Source organism: Psittacula echo (genome assembly GCF_963264785.1).
Source record: "Psittacula echo genome assembly, chromosome: 27".
Taxonomy (NCBI): domain Eukaryota; kingdom Metazoa; phylum Chordata; class Aves; order Psittaciformes; family Psittacidae; genus Psittacula; species Psittacula echo.
In genome coordinates this window covers 2,508,670-2,528,059 of record NC_137762.1, presented here as the reverse complement: position 1 = coordinate 2,528,059, position 19,390 = coordinate 2,508,670, and the positions used below count along the sequence as shown (strand labels likewise).

The following is a 19,390-nucleotide window of genomic DNA, read 5'->3' as shown; positions in this document are numbered from 1 at the left end:
CTTTTGATGCCATTTCCCATTTATAACCAGCCAGGAGTCAACCCTTCCCTTTTCCCCTCCAAAGTTGTACCTGCAAAGGCACCAGAGCACAAACCCCAGTCCACAATAGGGGTCAAGACAAATTGCAATCTGCCGGGAGGAGTAGAGCTCACACTGCAGCTTGATGGCCCTGCAAAGGCCACTCACTGCTGCGTGGGACATCTGCAACACAGAGACAGAGAAACCATGCTCAAATTGAAGGGCATCAACCCAGGACTTCATCAAGACAGGCAGGCAAGAATAGAGATGGGTTTGACTTCCTAACACTGCCCCATGAATGATGGGTTCCACATCTTTATCTTCAATAGCAGGTGCAGAAACCTCTGAGCCCCAGTAAACCAGGACCAGCCATAACAGCAGCCATTGCTTAAAAAGCTTTAGGCATCTCAGACTCCAGTCACAGCCAGTCACTAATGACAGTTTAAGGCTTTAATGGTTTAGGTTCTTATCCTCCTTTCTATCAACTGCGTTCCTGTTCTGCTCCTGGCAGGGGAAAGCAGAAGCTCACACCCCTCTCCTCACCTTGCTCACTGCTCTCCTAGTGGGAGGCAGCAGCAGAACTGATGCCCACTATAGAGACCTCCCTTCCTACGTTGCCAAAGTGATTTTTGAGCGCAAAGTCCCACTGCGTTGCCTGCACTGAATCCATAGCTTTACTGCAAGAAAAGCTTTACTGGGCTTCAAGCTACAAGAGCCAGCTCTGGTGGAGGTCAGAGGGGGAGGTGGTTCAAAAGATCAGCCAAAGACAAGACACCAAACCCCCCATCTCCTAAACCCCTTTTACTGTACCTTTACTCCTGTAAGCATCCCTGTTGTGGAAACACTAAAATCGAGGTATGCTAACATTTCAGGCGTAGGTGGCTTATAGAGCTGAGACAGCCGCTTCCTGGGCAAGTCATCTGTAAAGGCAAGGCACAGACGTGGTTCATTTTGGTTACTGAGCTGGTATGTGAAAGGAGAACACAGCTTTCAAACAGCCAGGGATGGATGAGAAAGCTTTCTATTAATTCCTTTTAGACTGAACGCATGACGAGACTCGTGCCACGGCTCCCATGTAGGAAATGATTGTCAGGAAAAGGGAGAAAAGACTCACTCTCGTCTCCAGTACAGTTATTTCCCATGCATAGCTCAACAAATGCAGCAGAGATGTCAGTAAATAAGGGCAGACCTAGCCTAGATCTCGGGCAGGTTTCCTAAACATCCAAATCCTTAAGAGCCATCCTGTTTGTACCTGAAATAGGGGAGAGTCCCCACGGTGGTCAACCCCCTATGCAACGTTAAAGAAGCCTTTTAGCCCACGAGCCCACCTGTGTCAATGATGGTTGGCCAGGTTTTCACGTCCACAGCAGCAGCTGCCTCCCTGGATTTCAGGAGCCTCATTAAGGTCTGGGTTGTGAGGATACAGGCGGCTTTGCTGACCTGAAACCAGAAACACTCACTAGGAAACAAAGGAAGGAGAAACCACACATCCCAGCGGCACTGCCCGTGGGAGATTTTATGTTCAGAGGCCCTTTTGCCACCTGTAGCCAGTTTCCCTCTGCAAACCTCCATTGATTCCCTTCACTGAAACCCCTAAACGCAGCCTAAAATGCAAACAGCCACGTCAGGAGCTTTAGGGCAAGGGAGAACATCTGCCTTCCTCTCCCATGGTCCTTTCCTGGTTACTGGGCTTGGGAAGTAACTAACAGCAGGATTTGCACTTGCCCAGCAGTAAGGAGCATCAATGGGACATTTTCAGTGGCAGCATCACGTTAGGATCCCTCAGAAAGCACTCGTTGTACAGCAATTCAACTTGCCACAAAGGGAGAGGTGGGTCTCTTGCGCTTTACCAAGGGGAACACTGGCCTTCAGCTAGAAGATGCGCTTCAATCACTGCTGTCGTGTCAAGAGCATGGGAGCCCGGGGGGCTGTGTTAACCACCAGAGGCCGAGGCAGCGGTGCTGCAGCCCCGCTCTCAGCTCCCACCCCGTTACTCACTTCCACGATCATTCGCACAGTGGGCAGCGTAGCAGTGAGGCTCTGAGCATGAGGTGGTCTCACGGTCACGGGGATGCAGCCAGCGTACAAACAGCCATAGAAGGCGGTGATTAGCTCAATGCCTGCAAGGACACAATAGGCTGTAGTGGGGGACACTGAGGGGTGCACGCCCTGGGGGCACCAGGTGAGTACTTTTACTGCAAGCACCCGCTGCTATCTCTCCTTAGAAGGTGGCACAAGCACCAGTCACTTCCACAGCATGGATGTGCAACGTAAGCAGTCCAAACACTAAGGGCAGCACAACAGGGAAGCTAAGAAAGCTTGGGAGAGGGGACTGGGAAAGGAGAGACCACACAGAAAACCACATCTGCCTTACAGGAGAGCAACATCCCAAGTGTCAAATGACTCAAGAGTCAGAACACAAAGAACCGTGTGGCAGGGCAAGGAGTACACACACCAGAGAGCACCTCTCACCAGCAGTGAGCATCTTGCACACCCCAAGTGCTGAAGCTGCGTGCTGCTGGCCAGACTGCACTTCCATCGTTCCCAACCTGCTGCTGTCGAAAGCCCCAGAGGAAGCACTCAGTTCCTGGAGCTGGAGGCAATGGCACCAGATGCCACCCGGCCATTCCTCATAGCAAAGTACATGGTTTCTGGATGAAACGCTGCTAAAAGGGGCCATGTGCCTTCAGGAAACCAAGATCTGAGCAGACCAGGAGCTGAGGAGTCCCTGGTAGCACAGCTTCCCAGCCCATGCAGCACGGTCACAAGTGTCTATGAACCTCGTGGTGAACGTATTGTACCAGAGGGTCTTTGATAACCCCAGAAGCCTTTGATGACACAGCAAGTTCTAGCCAGGCACAAACTGGCTTTTCCAAAGACAGCCCAAACCAGACCAGGGAGTTCATGCAGTCCCTACGGTATTGCTGTTCCAGTGACCTCTCCTGTAATTCCAGTTCTCAGTGCGATCTCAAGTAAAGGCCACGCTGCAGCCATCAGTAAACCTCGCTTACCAGGAGGATACAGAAGCACGACATTGTCTCCTGCATTGAGGTGTCCTTTGTCGCACAGAACCGATGCGATTCTCTCCGCCTTTTTGTGCAGCTGGAGGCACGTGGCTGTGCACACAGTGGTTCCCTTGAAAGGAGACAAAAGTGCTCTAAACAGGGCCTGGCACAACACAAGTGTCAGTGCAGGAAAACCCCTCCAAACCTGCTTGCTAGTGTCAGTCTATAGCTCCAAGTTATCCCTACCTACAGGCTGCTGGCATCCAATGAGCCATTTATTCACTACCATGGAAAAAAGAGATGGAGTTAGAGCTGCTCTAGAAAATTCTACCTCCCAGGCAGTCAGTTCAGGTCTTCCTGCACCAGAACCTTGTCAGAACGTGTTCAAGAAGGATACACCATTAAAGGATACAGGAACCAGTGGGACCTACAAACAGGCTCAGTTTTAAAAGCAAGCACTGAACCAGGACAGTCACTGAGCTGACGTGACCTGGAGGTTCAAAGGTTATAAATCTATGGGCAAAATCTGGTCCAGAGACTAAGCAGAAGACACTGGATGGGCAAAAGGGTTTGAACCAGTCTTGAGCTTGTGCTGAACCCCAACAGCTCAGCACCGACTGTACCTTGGCATTTAACAAAAGGAAGAGTGGGTGGTCAGGAGTTGCTTGAGCTCTCCACTGCAACACCTCTGTCAGGAACTGGTGCTGAAACAAAGAGGCAGCAATTTAACATCAGTGCTTCTGTTTCAGAGGTGGTGTTTAAGTGCTTCCCATTGAGCTGCAGGGTAAATTCCCTCCCATTCTCTAGCTGTAAGAAAGCCTGATTTACCTTTTTAACTAAGTCGTTGTCTTCCAGTTGACCAAGATCTCTTCCAGAGGCTTGAGCAATGCGCTTCCCAGCAACCAGGTTCCCCACCATCACAGAGGCAGGGCCAACGCCTGTTGGTAAAGAACAGCCACCTGAAATGGGGACTTGCCATGCAAATGGGAATGAACTGGCCTAGAACTGCAATCTGCAGGGACAAAGGTACCAAGATGCCCTGCAGGATCCCACTGCTCCTGGACACGGATGCCAGCAGCATCCCTGAGGTAATCCAACCTCACTGATAGAGTTCAGAAGGCTCCTATTCACCGGCAGAGAGAATCCCAAGGCGTTCAAAGGTAGGAACCAGAATTCCTAGACTGACACATGCGAAGAGGCCTCAAGCAGACACCAACCACAGGCCCCAAGCTCTGGTCCTCAGCATGGAGGATGCTCAGAGGCATCACCCAGCTCTGCAGGTAAACTTCAGTTTACAGCATCAACGTTACCTGGTTGTTTCTGCCTGGGCTTCGGCAAGTTGGTCACGCACGTGTGCGGGCACATGAGGATGTTGCAGGGATGCAGGGAGCCCTCCAGAAAGTGCTGTTTAGTTTGTGAGATGTGGATCCCTCCCAAGGGAGTTTTTGGCAACGTGTTGGCTGGCACAAGAGCAAGGCAATACACACCCACTTGGTGAATGCTGTCAATTGCCTAGAGGAAGGAAAGGTGGTCACTGGGATTCCTGGTACTACACTGGCTGCCCTGACATCTGCAAGACAAATCCCTGCATTTATAAGGTGCTGGAGGAGTGAGTCAGTCACTAGCATTTCAGTTCCCCTCTGTAACATCAGCGAGCCCTATGGTTAGAGTTAAGTGCTTGCAGCATCCCTGCCTTTCGTCATTTCATAGACAAGAAATCCAGTTTTAAGCTTTTCATGGCCCAAATCCCCAAATACACACAGTTGCTTGATGAATCTCACGATTTGGAGCTCAGGGCTTTACCCATCTATCTCCTCTGAGCCATCACACTGCTGCTTTCTGGCTGCTTCAGCATTCAGGCATCTAATGCATTATTCAGCCCACCAGGTACTCCCCTGATTTCTCTCCCAGTGTGCATACTTCACAACCTGAACCATCATTCTCAACACTGACACACACGCAATGCAGGCAGCTCTCACTGTGTGTATTTGCTACTCATTCTCCTTATGACTCCCCTTGTTCAGCTGCTTTCCTGTCTCCCTGCTGAAAATGCATCTCCAAAGATAAGGATGGCTTTAAAGCCTAACTTTGAGCATCACCATGACCAATGCTAAAGCAGAACTCCTAAGCTCAAACACTGGCTCTGCTTTGCAGTGCTGAGAGGCAAATGTGCTGCTCTACGCTCATTGTGGCAGCCTAATGCTGACCACTTTGTGGTCAGACCTTCAGGACTGACCAGAACAGCTTGTGTGGAGCAGATGTACCCAAGCTTGTGCCAACAAGGAGCAATGAGCCTGTGCTCCTTCCATCTGGGGCCTGCTGATGGCCCCGGATCTGCTCACACACTGCAAGGCTGCACAAACCCTGCCCATCCACCCGTGTACATGGATCAACCTGCAGCACTCGACTCATCCACTGAAAACTGTCCTCTTCAGATGCATCCGGCCTCTGCTCTGCAACCACCACGATCCTCTCATCGTAGAAGACAGATACGGAGAAGACAGCAATCCTGGGGGATAAGGGAGAGCTGCACTGGCACAAGTTCCAGTTGTGCTCCTCAGGAATATGAAGCCAAATACAAAACTCATTGAGAAAAACCCCATGGGGCAAATACAGAGGAAAAACCCCCAAAACTAACATTAAACAACTAAAACTGAGTAAAAAAGGAAAGACTTTGTGAATTAAGGGATTCATTCCACCTTCTGCTGATATTTCTACATAGCACAGTTCCATGTCCTCCCAACCTGCTCTCACATCGCTGTTCCAACATGGGAGGAATCCCCAGTGCCATTAAAGCTTTAAAAGCATCTACACGATACAGGGGCTTAAAACCTCCCAAGACACAAGCTCCAACCCTGCCTGAGGATCTGGGGAATTATACCCTAAACTGCTCCACAAAATGAAGTGTCTTTGGACTGATGAAACCCTTCCTTCCTGCAGAGCATCAGCCAGCAGCTGACGACTACAGAGGCTAAGGGGTAAGTTCTACAGAGCACTGAATTCTCTATGTGCCTGACTCGATCTTGTTACCTGATTCCTTCCCCATATGTCCAAAGACCTGATGAAAAGCCAGACAAGAGTGGGGAAACCAGACCCGTGTTGGGCAGGACCAGGCCAAGTAAAGCAAATCTTCCCTGGTTTAGACAGTAACTGAGCTACCCAAAGCCACCACTTACTTGAAGAGACATCAAAGATCACCCTAAAGACCCTGCTTCATGCAGAAGCTTACGGGGAGGGGCAAGGTTTGCTGTGCTGACCTTCCTCTGTAAACCGTCTTTATTGACTCGACTGCCAATCCCGTTGCGACGATGTCGTCGGCGTTGTGCCTGCGGCCACTGACTGTCAGCAACCCATCCATCTTCCCAACCACAAACACCAAACTGCCCTGCAAGACCAGAAGGTATCTGTGAGGAACTTAAACAAGTGGATATTCTAATGTCTTTGCTGACTTCCATATTTCGTAACTACAGCTGGATGTGATTTGGATGTACAAAACATGCTTTCTTTCTCTTTAAATTGCATCATGTAGGACCAAACCAGAAGCATTGCAGCCATAGACCTCTGCACACAAATGCTTTTCCTTCAAACACTGAAGGCTACCAACGTGAACAAGAGTACAGCAATGTGAGCTCACAAAGTGTATTACATACAGGTCCAACAAATCCCAGCAAGCCGGAGCGGACAAATGGCACATCACCCACTGGAGAGCCGGCTGAGTTCACAGGGATAACCTGCAACAGAAGGGAGGACACTGGAGACAAAGGATAGGAGAGCACTCTGCACATCAAGAACTGCGCTGTATGAGCGTGAAGTGATGAGGGAATCCCTGGTACAGGCATTGTTTTAGCACTGCTGGAGACCTTTCTGAAAGGGAAACACTGAATGTACCGGACTGTGAGGAGATTTGCAGTATCTTGCTAAAGAGCAACATTAACACCTAAGGTACAAACCCAAGAGATTATACAAGGCTTTGGAACAAATCCAGAGGAGGTCACGAGGATGAGCAGGGACTGGAGCACCTCCTGTATGGAGACAGGCTGAGAAAGTTGGGGCTGTTCAGCCTGGAGAAGAGAAGGCTGCGTGGAGACCTCAGAGCAGCTTTCAGTATCTGAAGGGGGCTATAGGGATGCTGGGGATGGACTCTTCATCAGGGACTGCAGTGACAGGACAAGGGGTAACGGGTTCAAACTGAAACACGGGAAGTTTAGACTGGATATAAGGAAGAAATTCTTTACTGTGAGGGTGCTGAGGCACTGGAATGGGTTGCCCAGGGAAGCTGTGAATGCTCCATCCCTGGCAGTGTTCAAGGCCAGGCTGAGCAGAGCCTTGGGTGACCTGGTTTAGTGTGAGGTGTCCCTGCCCATGGCAGGGGATTGGAACTGGATGAGCTTAAGGTCCTTTCCAACCCTATTCTATGATTCTATGAATTCTACACAGAAAACAGGGAAAGAAAGATGCATTCTGCTATACACACCTCAAATGTATTCTTTGTCACCCCTGCCAGCCCGTAATACATCATTCCTCCTGCTCTGGAGCTAACACAGATTTCACCAATCTCATCTGTTTTGCAGAGCTGAGGTGGTCCATCAGGTTTCACGATACACATCATTCCTAGGACGAATCACACAAGGTTACTTAGGCCCCAAGGTCTGACACATTTGACTGTGACAGACGCCACAGCCCAACCTCCCTGAACGTGGGACTTCAAAACCATTGCAGCCCATCCACTCTGAAAGGTCTTAGAGGAGATCCCTGCACGTTTTTACCTCCTGGCATCACGTGGCCAACATCCTGGACAGTGAGAGCAGAGTTTTTGTCTTCGGTGTTGACACGAATCACACCAAAGCTCAGCCCGTTCATGGACAGGATGGCCCTGCCAGGCAGAGGTGCCCCGGGGACGCCAGGCCTTTGAAGGACACAAAACCAATGCACTCCGTCAGGCACAGAGGCTGTGATTAGGCTCAGAGGAAGCTTTCACAGCAACACAAACACACAGATTTCAGTGTGCACTTCTCTGCATAACGAATTTAAACCTGTGAGATGGCAGCAGAGGAAGAGCCACATTCACCAACACATAAGGAACCCCATTCTTGGGCAAGTGCAATTCTTCTTCGGGCTCTTCAGCTGACCCCATGTTAAACACCAGTGCCCAGGCCAGATGACGGCGGGGCTCTTTATCACAGAAGGCAGCAATGGACAGAAACAGGCTATGAAAATGAGTGTCCAAAGCGGCATCAAATTGAATCTCAGGTCCAGGAATACCACCCCAGCTTCGTAAATGGAGAGCAGGAAAATGCATGCACACTCCTTGCAGGCATTGCTGAGCTGTCACACATCTCAGAGGGGAAAAAAAACACTTGTACCTTAGAAGATAATGTTTAACATCTTAGCTACTGGAACACCTCAGCATAAACAGTGGCAGTGGGTCTTAGTACACGCTAACTGTGACCAACTGTGACTGAACTCCAGCCTGCAGTGCTGTGCACCCATTACCTCCGTATCGCAATGGTCATCGCTTCTGGAGACGTGGCGCACGGGCAAATTGCCTCTGGCTTAAGCCCATGGCTCTGAAACAAGCTCAGGAAGGCATCACATGAGGAAACAGACCCTGGAAAGACAGAAACCACGCTGCTATGACTTCGCATGGTTTGAGTTGATGCCCATCTACAAGGAGGAGGATGTGGGGAGCTACAGGCCTGTCAGCCCGACCTCAGTGCTGGGGAAGGTTATGGAGCTGATCACGCTGAGTGCCATCACTGGGCACATACAGGACAACCACAGGATCAGGCCCTTCAGAAGGGGTTGATGAAAGGCAGGTCCTGCTTGACTGATCTGATCTCCTTCTAGGACAAGGTGACCCACTCAATGGATGAGGGGAAGGCTGTGGATGTTGGCTACCCAGACTTCAGTAAAGCCTTTAACACCATCACCCATGGCATTCTGCTGCAAAAACCGGCTTGGATGGGGACACCCTTTACTTACAGGAGTTAAGCTTGAGCCTGTGAGACAAGGAGCTGGGAAATCCCTCCTGGGAAGAGCAGGATGTGGATACTCACAAGGATTTGCACCATCGGTTACAATCAGCATGCGCAGAGAACTCAAAGTGACGTCTCTTTGGTCTCGATGGGCCATCATGGCCCAGTGCAAGTCTCGACACTTGACTAAAGCAACTTTTGCTGCGAATCAAGACAAAAAACCCATGTAAGGACAAAGCAAAGCTTTCCATGAGTCACTGTCATATGAATATGCACTCCAGCACTCCCAAATGAGCCTGCAGTGACAGCAAGTCCCAACCTACAACAGCATCTGCTGTGGCATTTTGCCCATTTGCCCACCACCTGAGCCAGGGTCTGTCACTATCAGAGCCCCTCCTCCAGAGTGCATAAATCACCGTCACCATCTGAATGTCCTCAGTGAGGCCTGGGCACCAACAGATCTTGCTGTGCTCAACTATTTTCTTGGTGTTATAAAAGCACTGGCTTCAAGGACACAGGTTACAAGGTCCCCCTCAAGTCTGCTGACGTTCACATGGCATTAGGACTTTGTGCATGTTTAGAAAGGAATTAAGAGGTTTGGTCCTTGAGATTTGCCATGGAAGAACAAGACAACAGCATCTAAAGCACGCGAGGTGTTAAATGTTCCTTGCCCACTTATCCTGAGAGCTTCAAGCTGGAGCTGTGTTAACACACAGTTACCTTTGTGAGCATGAACTCTCTGCACCCACGAGAGCGGGCAGGTTTTCATCACAGAATAGGGCACACTGATCGTGTGCAGCTTGTTCATTACATTCTGCAAAGTAGAAAGAAAGACTTTCAGGAAGGGGCTCGTAAACCCTGTTCTCAAGCAGAAACAGGGGTCACCTTCCATCTACATCAACCCCTACCCCACCACGAACTGATGTAACTGAGGATGTTCCTACTCTTCCTCCAGAGAATTGCAGGGTTAAATGGTTGACTCAATAGGTGAAGGGTCCTCAACCATCCCCTCAGACGTTGCCATCATTAAGAGCTATGAAATGCTTCAGAAAGTGCTTCCAGGCTCAACTCACCGTGAGAATCCCGTGCCACAAGCCTGCATCCTTCTTAAAATCCAGAACATTCACTATGGTTTCACCTGAAAAAACAAAGTTGAGGCTTTGAAGTGAAATCTGAATCTGTCATTTGAACCTGTCCAGAGCCTTGTTTGTCTGATTATACATATTCCAAGTCAGAGCTCCTTCTTATGCAAAGGAACACAAGCGAGCATCAATGCAAGAGGACACATCCCAGAACGTTGCAAGAAAATCAAACGCCAGCGTGTACTGTACGTCAGTAGAACAGAGAGGATCTTAACCTCATCATGCATGAGCAACAGCAGGGGAAGAGAGTGGAGAGCATCATTCAAGCACTGACTCCCAGAAGCAATTGAAACTGAAGTGATGGCTTCCAAAAGGCAAACTCTGCTTTTAATACAATGACACAGCTCTAACAATAAAGTTTCACTCATGGATCTATAAATAAGCTTAATTTACAAGGCAGACCTGACTAAACCCATATCCTGCAGCAGAACTCTCTGTAATCCCACCAGCAAGTTCCATTCCCCATTTCTGGTTTAGCCAAAAAGCCTCACGTAACCTGTACAGAATGCACAAGAGGTGCTTTGGTATTTACACACACTATCAAGAACAAAAGGTTGGAAAGAGCCTTTAATGGGTGTGCAGTGCAGCGAGAGGGGAACTCAAGGAAGAATGCTCCATTTTTGAGTCATTTGCTTCCCTTTTGAGGCATCAGAAGGGACTTGTTCACTTTCGAGATGGGATGCAAATGCCGCTTTTTATTCCTTTTCACTATGGCAGTTTGCATAAGGGGAAAAGCTTATAAATAGGCTTTTCTTTTGAGGGAGAAATAATCTGCACTTGTGCCTTTTATAACCTCCCTTTACTAAAGCAGATGCTGTTGTGCACAGCCAGGTGTTAAAATACAGAGGCAAACACTTCATGCTACTGAACATTCCTGTGACGCTCCTGCGGCATCACCCACCTTCAGAGTAGTTGCAGGCCTGAGACAGGGCTTGACAGTGAGACAGCATGGCAATGCGGGACACTGTAACACCCATAACACTGCCCTCTTTGCTGGTCTTGTACTGCAGAAGAGACAAAACAGCCACGTTTGTCATTTCAGAATAGGCACATTCTGTTACTCCTCAAATCACTGCAATTCCTCGAAGGTGCCTTATTGAGGTGTGCGAAGGAAAACAAGCGTTGATAGGAAGAAGAGGGAACTCAAGATGCTGCAGAAATCTGTGTTAGGAAGTGCTCAGAGAGCTCAGTTGTCTCAATTAGAGCTTTCTGGAGCAAGACCAGCGCTCTCCAACTCATTCTGAGCAGTGCTCAAGGCCCCAGAGGTATCTGAACCTCAAATAAGCTTCACAGTGCCCACTGAAAGACTTGATTCAGTGGCTCGAAACTGGGAAGTTTAAGGTAGTGAGGGGAAAGGATTCTCTCCCTGGTGATCAGAGCATTAAATCCCGCTCACGGGAACTACTTTCTATTCCCCATTCAACACTCACCTCAATATATGCTGGCTCAGTTCCTGCGGCAGAGATGTTGGGCTGCCAGTCCTTAGGAGATTTGGAGAGATACTTTGAATCTGTCACAACCCATTTGAGTCTGGGCCAACCTAGGAGCCAAAATCAAGTGGCACATCAATATCAGTGTATTTACTGAGGGCTTTCTATGCTGCAAAACACACTGGGCCCCCATCATTTGTGCAAGTTCAGTTACACAAGCAGAATACCAAGCCAGAAGGTTCATTTCGTCTCTCATCAGGGAGTCCAGTGGGCAGCAAGGTACGTCCTCAGCTGAGGGAAGATCCCTGCCGTATTGCTAAACATAGCTTGTTGTATTGCTAATAAAACTGCTTCTGAACCTGCCAAATGCCACTGAAGGGATCTGAGGACAACCCTGCCTTGTAAAGGTGGATTCATTGTGAGCTCCAGAGCGACAAAGCAATTCTGTCAAACGCACGGATCAATCTGGGTCGATCCATATGCATAAACCCACAATAGTTCAGTGATGCTGTCAGGAAAGCTGCTCCCTTTGACTCCCAGGAATGCATTCAAGACTTCTGACCGCTGCCTTCAGACAGCTCAGAAGTTCAATCCGAAGCAAGGACACAACTGATCTCACCTTTAAACTGCACAATTTCTCCATTCTGGGTTTTTGGAAGCCCTTTCAGACAAACTTCGGTGGTGAGGGCCAAGGCAATGCCACAGCTTCCCAGCAGAAAACCGATCTGCTGACCACCAGCATCCTGAGGGAAGAGAGGGAAGAAGTCATTGCTGTTTCCAGATGAGCAAAGTCAACTTTCCCCTCACCAAACGCCAAGGTTTGGTAATGCCCTGCTCACTGGATGGAACATTATGGATCCCATGAGGAGCTAAAAGAAGAACAAACCCACGTCCACAAAACCTCTTTCCTTTGGTTTGCCCTTCTCTGCCTACGTCCAATGGCTGGCAATGGTTTGAAACGGAAATGACGACCGCTGCGTGGCAGTGATGAATACAGCTGCTGCTGAGCTTAGATAAGAACCCATTGGAACACGATAAACACCCAGCACAAAGGCCTGCTGGGTGAAAACAGAGACATACCCACCAGGCAGGAAAAGCCCATAGCGAAATGCTAACCCACCACTAAAATGCAGAAGAGCTCCTGCATCTTCCGCACACCAAATGCGCTCTTCTGAGCTTCTTTTACTCAGCGCTGAAATGATTATGTAACTGGGGACAGACTGCAGAGAGATTTGGTGTTTCTCACATGGAGCTCTTTACACAGCAAATATTGCATTGGCAACACTAAAATGCATTGGATGCGAAACCCACCAAACCCAAGTGCTCATGCCCAGCATTCAGGCATCAAGCACACCCCACTCCTTTTCAGTAATGGAAGCCCAGATGCTCCAAAGAGGAATCATGAGACAAAAAATAGCAAACCCTATCATTACACTGAAATAAAGAGACCTCTCTTTACCCAGGAACTCATTTCTAATGCACAGGGATAACACCGCTGATGAGGCTGCTCACGAAGATGCTAATACTGGGAGAAGCTTTAACTTTGTGTTGGTTGCTATAGCAGTTGTCACAGCGCAGACAAATGAAAGCAAAGCTCCCACGGTATCACCAGACTAGGGACCATTTCATTAACACCTCTTTTGCCATGTGTTTGCCATTATCCTGTAGCCTTTGTGTTCTCTTATGAAATTCTATAGTTTAAGGCAGTAATATGGCAATATTGATAGAATTCTGGTTAAGGGTAAAGAAAACACTTTGTTGAGCAAAGAATTTGCCTTATGTCTTCAGAAACAGCACCTTCAGTCTCCAGCAGAGTCAAAAGACTGGCAGATGCCAAGTATGGGTGGAAATGAGACCCCCTTCATATGGATCAGAGGGTATGTTCACAATATTATCTGTACATTATATACACATGACAATATACATCTGCACATCAGGTACATCATGACAATATACATCTGTGCATCATGTACATCATGATGATATACATCTGTGCATCATGTACATCATGATGATATACATCTGTGCATCATGTACATCATGACAATATACATCTGTGCATCATGTACATCATGACAATATACATCTGCACATCATGTACATCATGATGATATACATCTGTGCATCATGTACATCATGACAATATAAATCTGTGCATCATGTACATCATGGCAACATACATCTGCACATCATGTACATCATGATAATATACATCTGTATATTATCACAGTATTATCTGTACCATATAAATTATGTGCAATAACAGAACGGAGACAACAGCATTGAGCTGGATCGACCCTTTCCAGCTGCCCAGCACAGCTCTCTGGTCAATATGCTTTTCCATTCCTAAACAGCTATTCCAGGTTCCCAAAGGTCTTGCTCATTGTGTTGGTACCGAGCTGCTAAGGCAGCAGCTTGGGGCTGTGAAACACTTTCAGAGGCTGATGGTCTGACTTGGCCTTCACCCCACATCAGCCCATCACTGCTCTAAGGTCCATCAACGTTACCTTTCTGGTAAGAGGTACCTCTATAGGCACGGGTATGACTTCTGCTAGGAGACAGCCGTAAAACGCCACCATGAACATGACGGGGTCGTTGTTGGGATAAACCAGAGCTACCTGCAACGCACAAAACGACGGCGTTAGCTGAAACACAGGGGGAAACGTTCACCTCTGCAGTGCCCGAAGTCACAAAACCTCGTGTTCTTTCACATCCTACCCCAGCATTTCCCACGGGGCACCTTCAACCACTCTTTGCTCCACAGAAAGCATGGTACGTGCAGGACCTCCTCCTGCAGTGATGGCAGCACTCCCCGTGTGCCCATGCAGTGAGGATGCACACAGAGCAAACTCACAGGGATCTAAACCTCGGTATTTCTCCCAGAGGGGCAACGCTCTTCCTTAGGTCTATTTCAAGGTCCAGAGCCAAGAAGTTGCTTACAGAGGAACCAGCAGGGCTGAACACTCACAAACGTTTCCTTCCCAAATAGCCTGTCCCTGGGGTAAGTCTTGCTATTAAAAGAACACGATTACAGTGCCCGGGGTAAGTTACAGCCCCCCCAAACCCTCTTGTTGCTCCAGAGGGGGAACCAGACAGTCCCACACCCCTTACCCTGTCTCCAGGTTTTAACACGGGCTCGTTCTTGGTCCCCAGTTTATTAAGCAGGGTGTAGGCCAGCTTGAGGCTCCTGCTCCACAGTTTGCCTGGAACACAAAGAGGGGAGAGACTTGCACAAGCCTAAATCAACTCAGCACACAAGAGCATGCACATCAATGCTTGACTGCTATGACCATCGACAGCCACATCCCAAAGTTAAACTGCTTTGTCTCCAAAGCTCCCAACAACCAGCAAAGGATTTGCAACCACTCTTAGCCCATCAGCCCTGGGTTCCATCCCCTCTTTTGGAGCAGGTCAGCAACGGAAGGCAGGGCTCAACTCACCGTACGTGAGGGTATAAACGGGTTTCCCGGTAACATCCAGGGCTGTCAGGCAGGGACATTTGGCTTGGGTGGTCCCCCAGCGCTGCAGGGCTGCTTCTAAGGCAGGAGGCCAGTTACAAACAACTCCCAGGGGTTCTCCCTTCACCGGTGTCATCTGGCGGCCCTCCGGCTTGGGCTGGTTTGGGTCAGGCTGGGGAACTGCAGGAGATGCAAGAACGGTCGCAGTTTATCTCCGTCCCTTTGTTAGCAGGCAGGGAAGCTGGAAAGATGCACTGAAACCAGGCGCTTTCCTTCCTGATCTTTAGGTTTAACCACCCCATCTCAGTTCATTTCCTCGCTCAAAACACCATGACCATGGCCTTCTGATGTGCCACTACAGGTGTTCAACACAACAGTGAGGAATGTAACCCAAAAGAATGCTACAACCTTAAGGTTGTAATGAAGGCACCAGTAAAGACCATGGGGAATTCATTGCTGAAGCAAACGAACCAGTTTTAAAAGCAGATTTAAGGGTTTCTCTATGAAGTTTTATTGTATGAAGCTGAGCATTGAGCAGCCCCCCGGATGCAATGCTCAGCAGTGCATTACATAGCTTCAGGCATTGCTCTTGTCTCAGACCTCATGAAGGCTGCAAGCACAGAACCAGAGGCGACCTCAGAACCAATGGCATTAATAACTCCAGCACTGGGATAACAAAAGCTGAATAAAGCCATTATTTGGGGCTGTTACCTTCCACGATTTCTTCAAAATCATCCACGAAGAATTCCTTCAGGGGGGGTCTTTTGGGTCTTTTCAAGGTGTTGAGCAACTGCTGGATTTTTGTGGAGACCCTGCTGCTCACAGGAACACCTGGAGGGAAAGAGCCTGACTGCTAAAGGTGCTCATCACATCTGGTGACATAGACTCATGGAATGGTTTGGGTTGGAAAGGACCTTAAGCTCATCCAGTTCCAACCCCCTGCCATGGGCAGGGACACCTCACACTAAACCAGGCCACCCAAGGCTCTGCTCAACCTGGCCTTGAACACTGCCAGGGATGGAGCATTCACAACCTCCCTGGGCAACCCATTCCAGTGCCTCAGCACCCTCACAGTAAAGAATTTCTTCCTTAGATCCAATCTAAACTTCCCCTGTTTCAGTTTGAACCCGTTACCCCTTGTCCTGTCACTGCAGTCCCTGATGAACAGTCCCTCCTCAGCATCCCTATAGCCCCCTTCAGACACTGGAAGCTGCTCTGAGGTCTCCACGCAGCTTCTCTTCTCCAGGCTGAACAGCCCCAACTTTCTCAGCCTGGCTCCATATGGGAGGTGCTCCAGTCCCTCCTCTGGGCTTGTTCCAACAGTTCCATGTCCTTTTTATGCTTATCCTCCTTCCTTCCACCACAGGATACTTCTCTAGGTGCACCCACCCATTCAACCACTGGCTTCCATTAGTAAAGGTTGTACCAGTGCAGGATGGCATCAGGAAGCGTTACATTGGTTCTGTACGAACTCGGTGCTCATAAATGCCAGTAACAGAAATGCATTTTAAAGCATTTTCTCCCTTGCAAAGCCGATTTCCATCTGTGCCTGGCCCAGCACCCTTGCTGCAAGCCCTGCCTGTGGTGTGGATCAGCTGCATTGCAAGGCTGCCAGCAGAGGGGGGACATAGCAAGAGCAGAAGCATTAATGCCACCCCTCACAGCACAAAGGTTTATGGCAACCAGCTCACAGTGAGTATAATCAGCTCTGTGGGAGCTAAGAACTGCATTATTTCACTCATCTTACCTTGATTTTGGGGGCTGCAGGGATAAAAGCTTTTAAAACCAAGGAGCCTACCTATGGATTTGTCATTTTTACCTTTAAACATGGTAGACTGTTCCCTCTCCCATGGTTTTCCCCACTTCATCACAGCAGGTGATGGGTGTGTGCTGCATCACGGGAATGGGTTAATGCCAGTGTCATAACTGCAGCACAGGAATGTGTGCATGCAATGGCACAACCACTTCAAACCTGTGAAGTGCTTCAATGAGATAAACTTGAGTTGGGACAATAAATCCTGTGACTTAGGATAACAGAATGGGCTGGGCTGCAAAGGACCTTGAGATCATCCAGTTCCAACCCCCTGCCATGGGCAGGGACACCTCACACTAAACCAGGTCACCCAACCTGGCTTTGAACACTGCCAGGGATGGGGCAGCCACAGCTTCTCGGGGCACCCTGGGCCAGCGCCTCAGCACCCTCACAGGGAAGAGCTTCCTTATCTCCAACCTGAACTTCCCTGTTCCAGTCTGACCCCTTCACTCCTTGTTCCATCGCTCCAGCCCCTGATGCAGGTCCCTCTGCAGCATCCTTGTAGCCCCTTTCAGACACTGGAAGCTTCCTTAAGAGCATTCTCACTCCTGGGTGCCCTGCAAGCCTCCGTACCATCAGCAGTATCCATGAGACTAGAGCGGTTGGATCCCTTGTGCATGCCTTTCACGATTCCTGCAGGAGGAAGGTCGATGGCTGCTGGGCGTGCTGAGGAAGAGGAGGTAGTTGCTGTGACGTCTGGGGGAACTGAGAGGTTTTCTATAGGAAGGGAGGAAATTGAGATGCCAGTTAACAAACACCTTCATTCCCAGATGGAACAGGCAAAGCGTTAGTTACCTGTTACCAACAACCTGAACAGGTTGAATGGGAGCTCTTATTAAAACTAAACACCCTGCTCCCTATGTCAGATAGCTCTTGGAGGTGCACATTATCTGTTCTGGCAAACAAAGGCACAAGGTGAGTGGCTTTGTGTCAGGAACACGGCTCAGCAAAGGAGAATTCCCGTTCTTGCTGTCTACCCTTCAAACCAAGCTCCGTCTCTTGCCATTCAGTGCCATGAAACCAAGCCGGGGCTCTGAAACACCCAAAGCCCCAGAACAAAACCCTGCATCACCTTACGCAGGCATCCCTCTTGCTCGAATGAGGCTATTGAACTCCATCGGTCAGTAAGGGCTTTGTAAAGCAGAGCACGCGGCGGGCTACTGCCCAAAGCACATCAGCAAAACATCATGTGGGGCTCAAACCCCTTCCAGTTCGGTGCCTAAAGAGCACGAGCCAGCAGTTAAATCAGAGTGAGTGAACACAGAGAGCTGGGCCTTACTTCTGCTTTAAGCTGCAAGACACTGCTCTGCTCTTCAGATGTGTTTGTAGCTTTGGAATTGCAACTGCATCCTTCAGTAATTCCTCATGGATTTGCTCTTAAATAAGTGATTTTTGCTTACATGGGATTGCTTTCTACAACACAGGAGGTTCAATCACCTGATAGGGCAAGAATGGTCTGTTCTAGCTCAGTGGAACCAGCAATTGTTGCTTATAAAGGATAAAACCCAACAACTTGGAAACTATGCTCAGACCCAGGGAGTCTGAAGGAGTCAGATCCCAAATCATTCCCACTTAAAGGTTTTGGATGCTGATTCTCTGTGGGTCTTTCTAAGGAGAACATAAAGCCCTGTTTCTGCACGCCTTTGGAGATGTGGTGCTCAGGGATGTGCCTCACACGCTGAGCTTCTCAGATCGCTATGAATGACCTGGATTTCACACAAGCTCAAACATCTGCAGGGCTTTTTAGAGATGCATAAAACTGCATAGGAGAGCTCCTGTTCATTTAAATTAGGTGTTAACACAGGATGAACGTGGCATCCATCTGGCAAATGTAACTCCAGCATGGGTTTAAAGCTTCTCTTTTGCATCAAGTATTCATTGGAGCAGTTATTCTGGAGGGAAAAGCTGCATTACCTCAACTCATTACAAGAGGGAACGTGGCTTTCTGGATGCTCCAATTAAAAGCAGCCTTCCTGCTTCAAAGACACATCCATGACATTGACTGCGTTTTATGGGCAATTTCCCCCCTTTCAGAAGACAAACTGCACCCCAGCAAACAAAGAGACAACAATAACAGCAGTAAAACATAACTGAAGTGAGTTATAAACCACCAGCACTTCTATGCACTGCTTGCCCCAACCCAGTCAAGCAAAAGCAGAGAGCACACAACATAGAGACATGTCCTCAGATGCAGTAATACCCTCATCAGCAGGTAAAAAATGAGAGGAGACAAACGGACACAGAACAAAACCAAACTCTGCCATTTCATACAGAAGCATCAGCAGCAAGGAGCACCTCAGAGCCTCAAAAGACTGAGCCTGGGGTATCCAGATCTGTCGCTTTTGCTCCGGCGTCTCAATACCTGGATGCTCTGATTCCTTCTTGGACTACTCATGAGAGATCTGAGCTACATCTTGGCTCTGCTAAAACCATTTCTTCATGGTACGCTCACTGCATGGCTGGCTTTGGTTCTTTTCTCTTTTCTACCCCAAACAATAAACCTTACAGCAAAATGAGAACGTTAAAACACAGCATTTCCCCCACTCGGT

General features: G+C 48.8%; 1 protein-coding gene across 3 annotated transcripts in view; it reads right to left on the bottom strand.

Annotated features, from left to right (window-relative positions):
• The window catches only part of DIP2B (disco interacting protein 2 homolog B), a 67,692-nt gene that overhangs the window by 8,810 nt on the left and 39,492 nt on the right, over positions 1–19,390 (bottom strand). For all 3 annotated transcript variants that reach the window (XM_080635256.1, XM_080635257.1, XM_080635258.1), the window contains exons 6-30: positions 17,415–17,558; positions 15,740–15,859; positions 15,011–15,208; positions 14,682–14,773; positions 14,078–14,188; positions 12,190–12,313; positions 11,571–11,680; positions 11,042–11,144; positions 10,072–10,136; positions 9,719–9,812; positions 9,080–9,199; positions 8,517–8,631; positions 7,790–7,929; positions 7,498–7,634; positions 6,674–6,754; positions 6,281–6,408; positions 5,418–5,532; positions 4,334–4,535; positions 3,852–3,961; positions 3,647–3,727; positions 3,030–3,153; positions 2,017–2,138; positions 1,347–1,458; positions 829–938; positions 71–201 (exon numbers count right to left, since the gene is read on the bottom strand). In XM_080635256.1, coding sequence (XP_080491382.1) covers positions 71–201; positions 829–938; positions 1,347–1,458; positions 2,017–2,138; positions 3,030–3,153; positions 3,647–3,727; positions 3,852–3,961; positions 4,334–4,535; positions 5,418–5,532; positions 6,281–6,408; positions 6,674–6,754; positions 7,498–7,634; positions 7,790–7,929; positions 8,517–8,631; positions 9,080–9,199; positions 9,719–9,812; positions 10,072–10,136; positions 11,042–11,144; positions 11,571–11,680; positions 12,190–12,313; positions 14,078–14,188; positions 14,682–14,773; positions 15,011–15,208; positions 15,740–15,859; positions 17,415–17,558 — 2,989 coding nt within the window. The remainder of the gene's footprint in view (positions 1–70; positions 202–828; positions 939–1,346; positions 1,459–2,016; positions 2,139–3,029; positions 3,154–3,646; positions 3,728–3,851; positions 3,962–4,333; positions 4,536–5,417; positions 5,533–6,280; positions 6,409–6,673; positions 6,755–7,497; positions 7,635–7,789; positions 7,930–8,516; positions 8,632–9,079; positions 9,200–9,718; positions 9,813–10,071; positions 10,137–11,041; positions 11,145–11,570; positions 11,681–12,189; positions 12,314–14,077; positions 14,189–14,681; positions 14,774–15,010; positions 15,209–15,739; positions 15,860–17,414; positions 17,559–19,390) is intronic.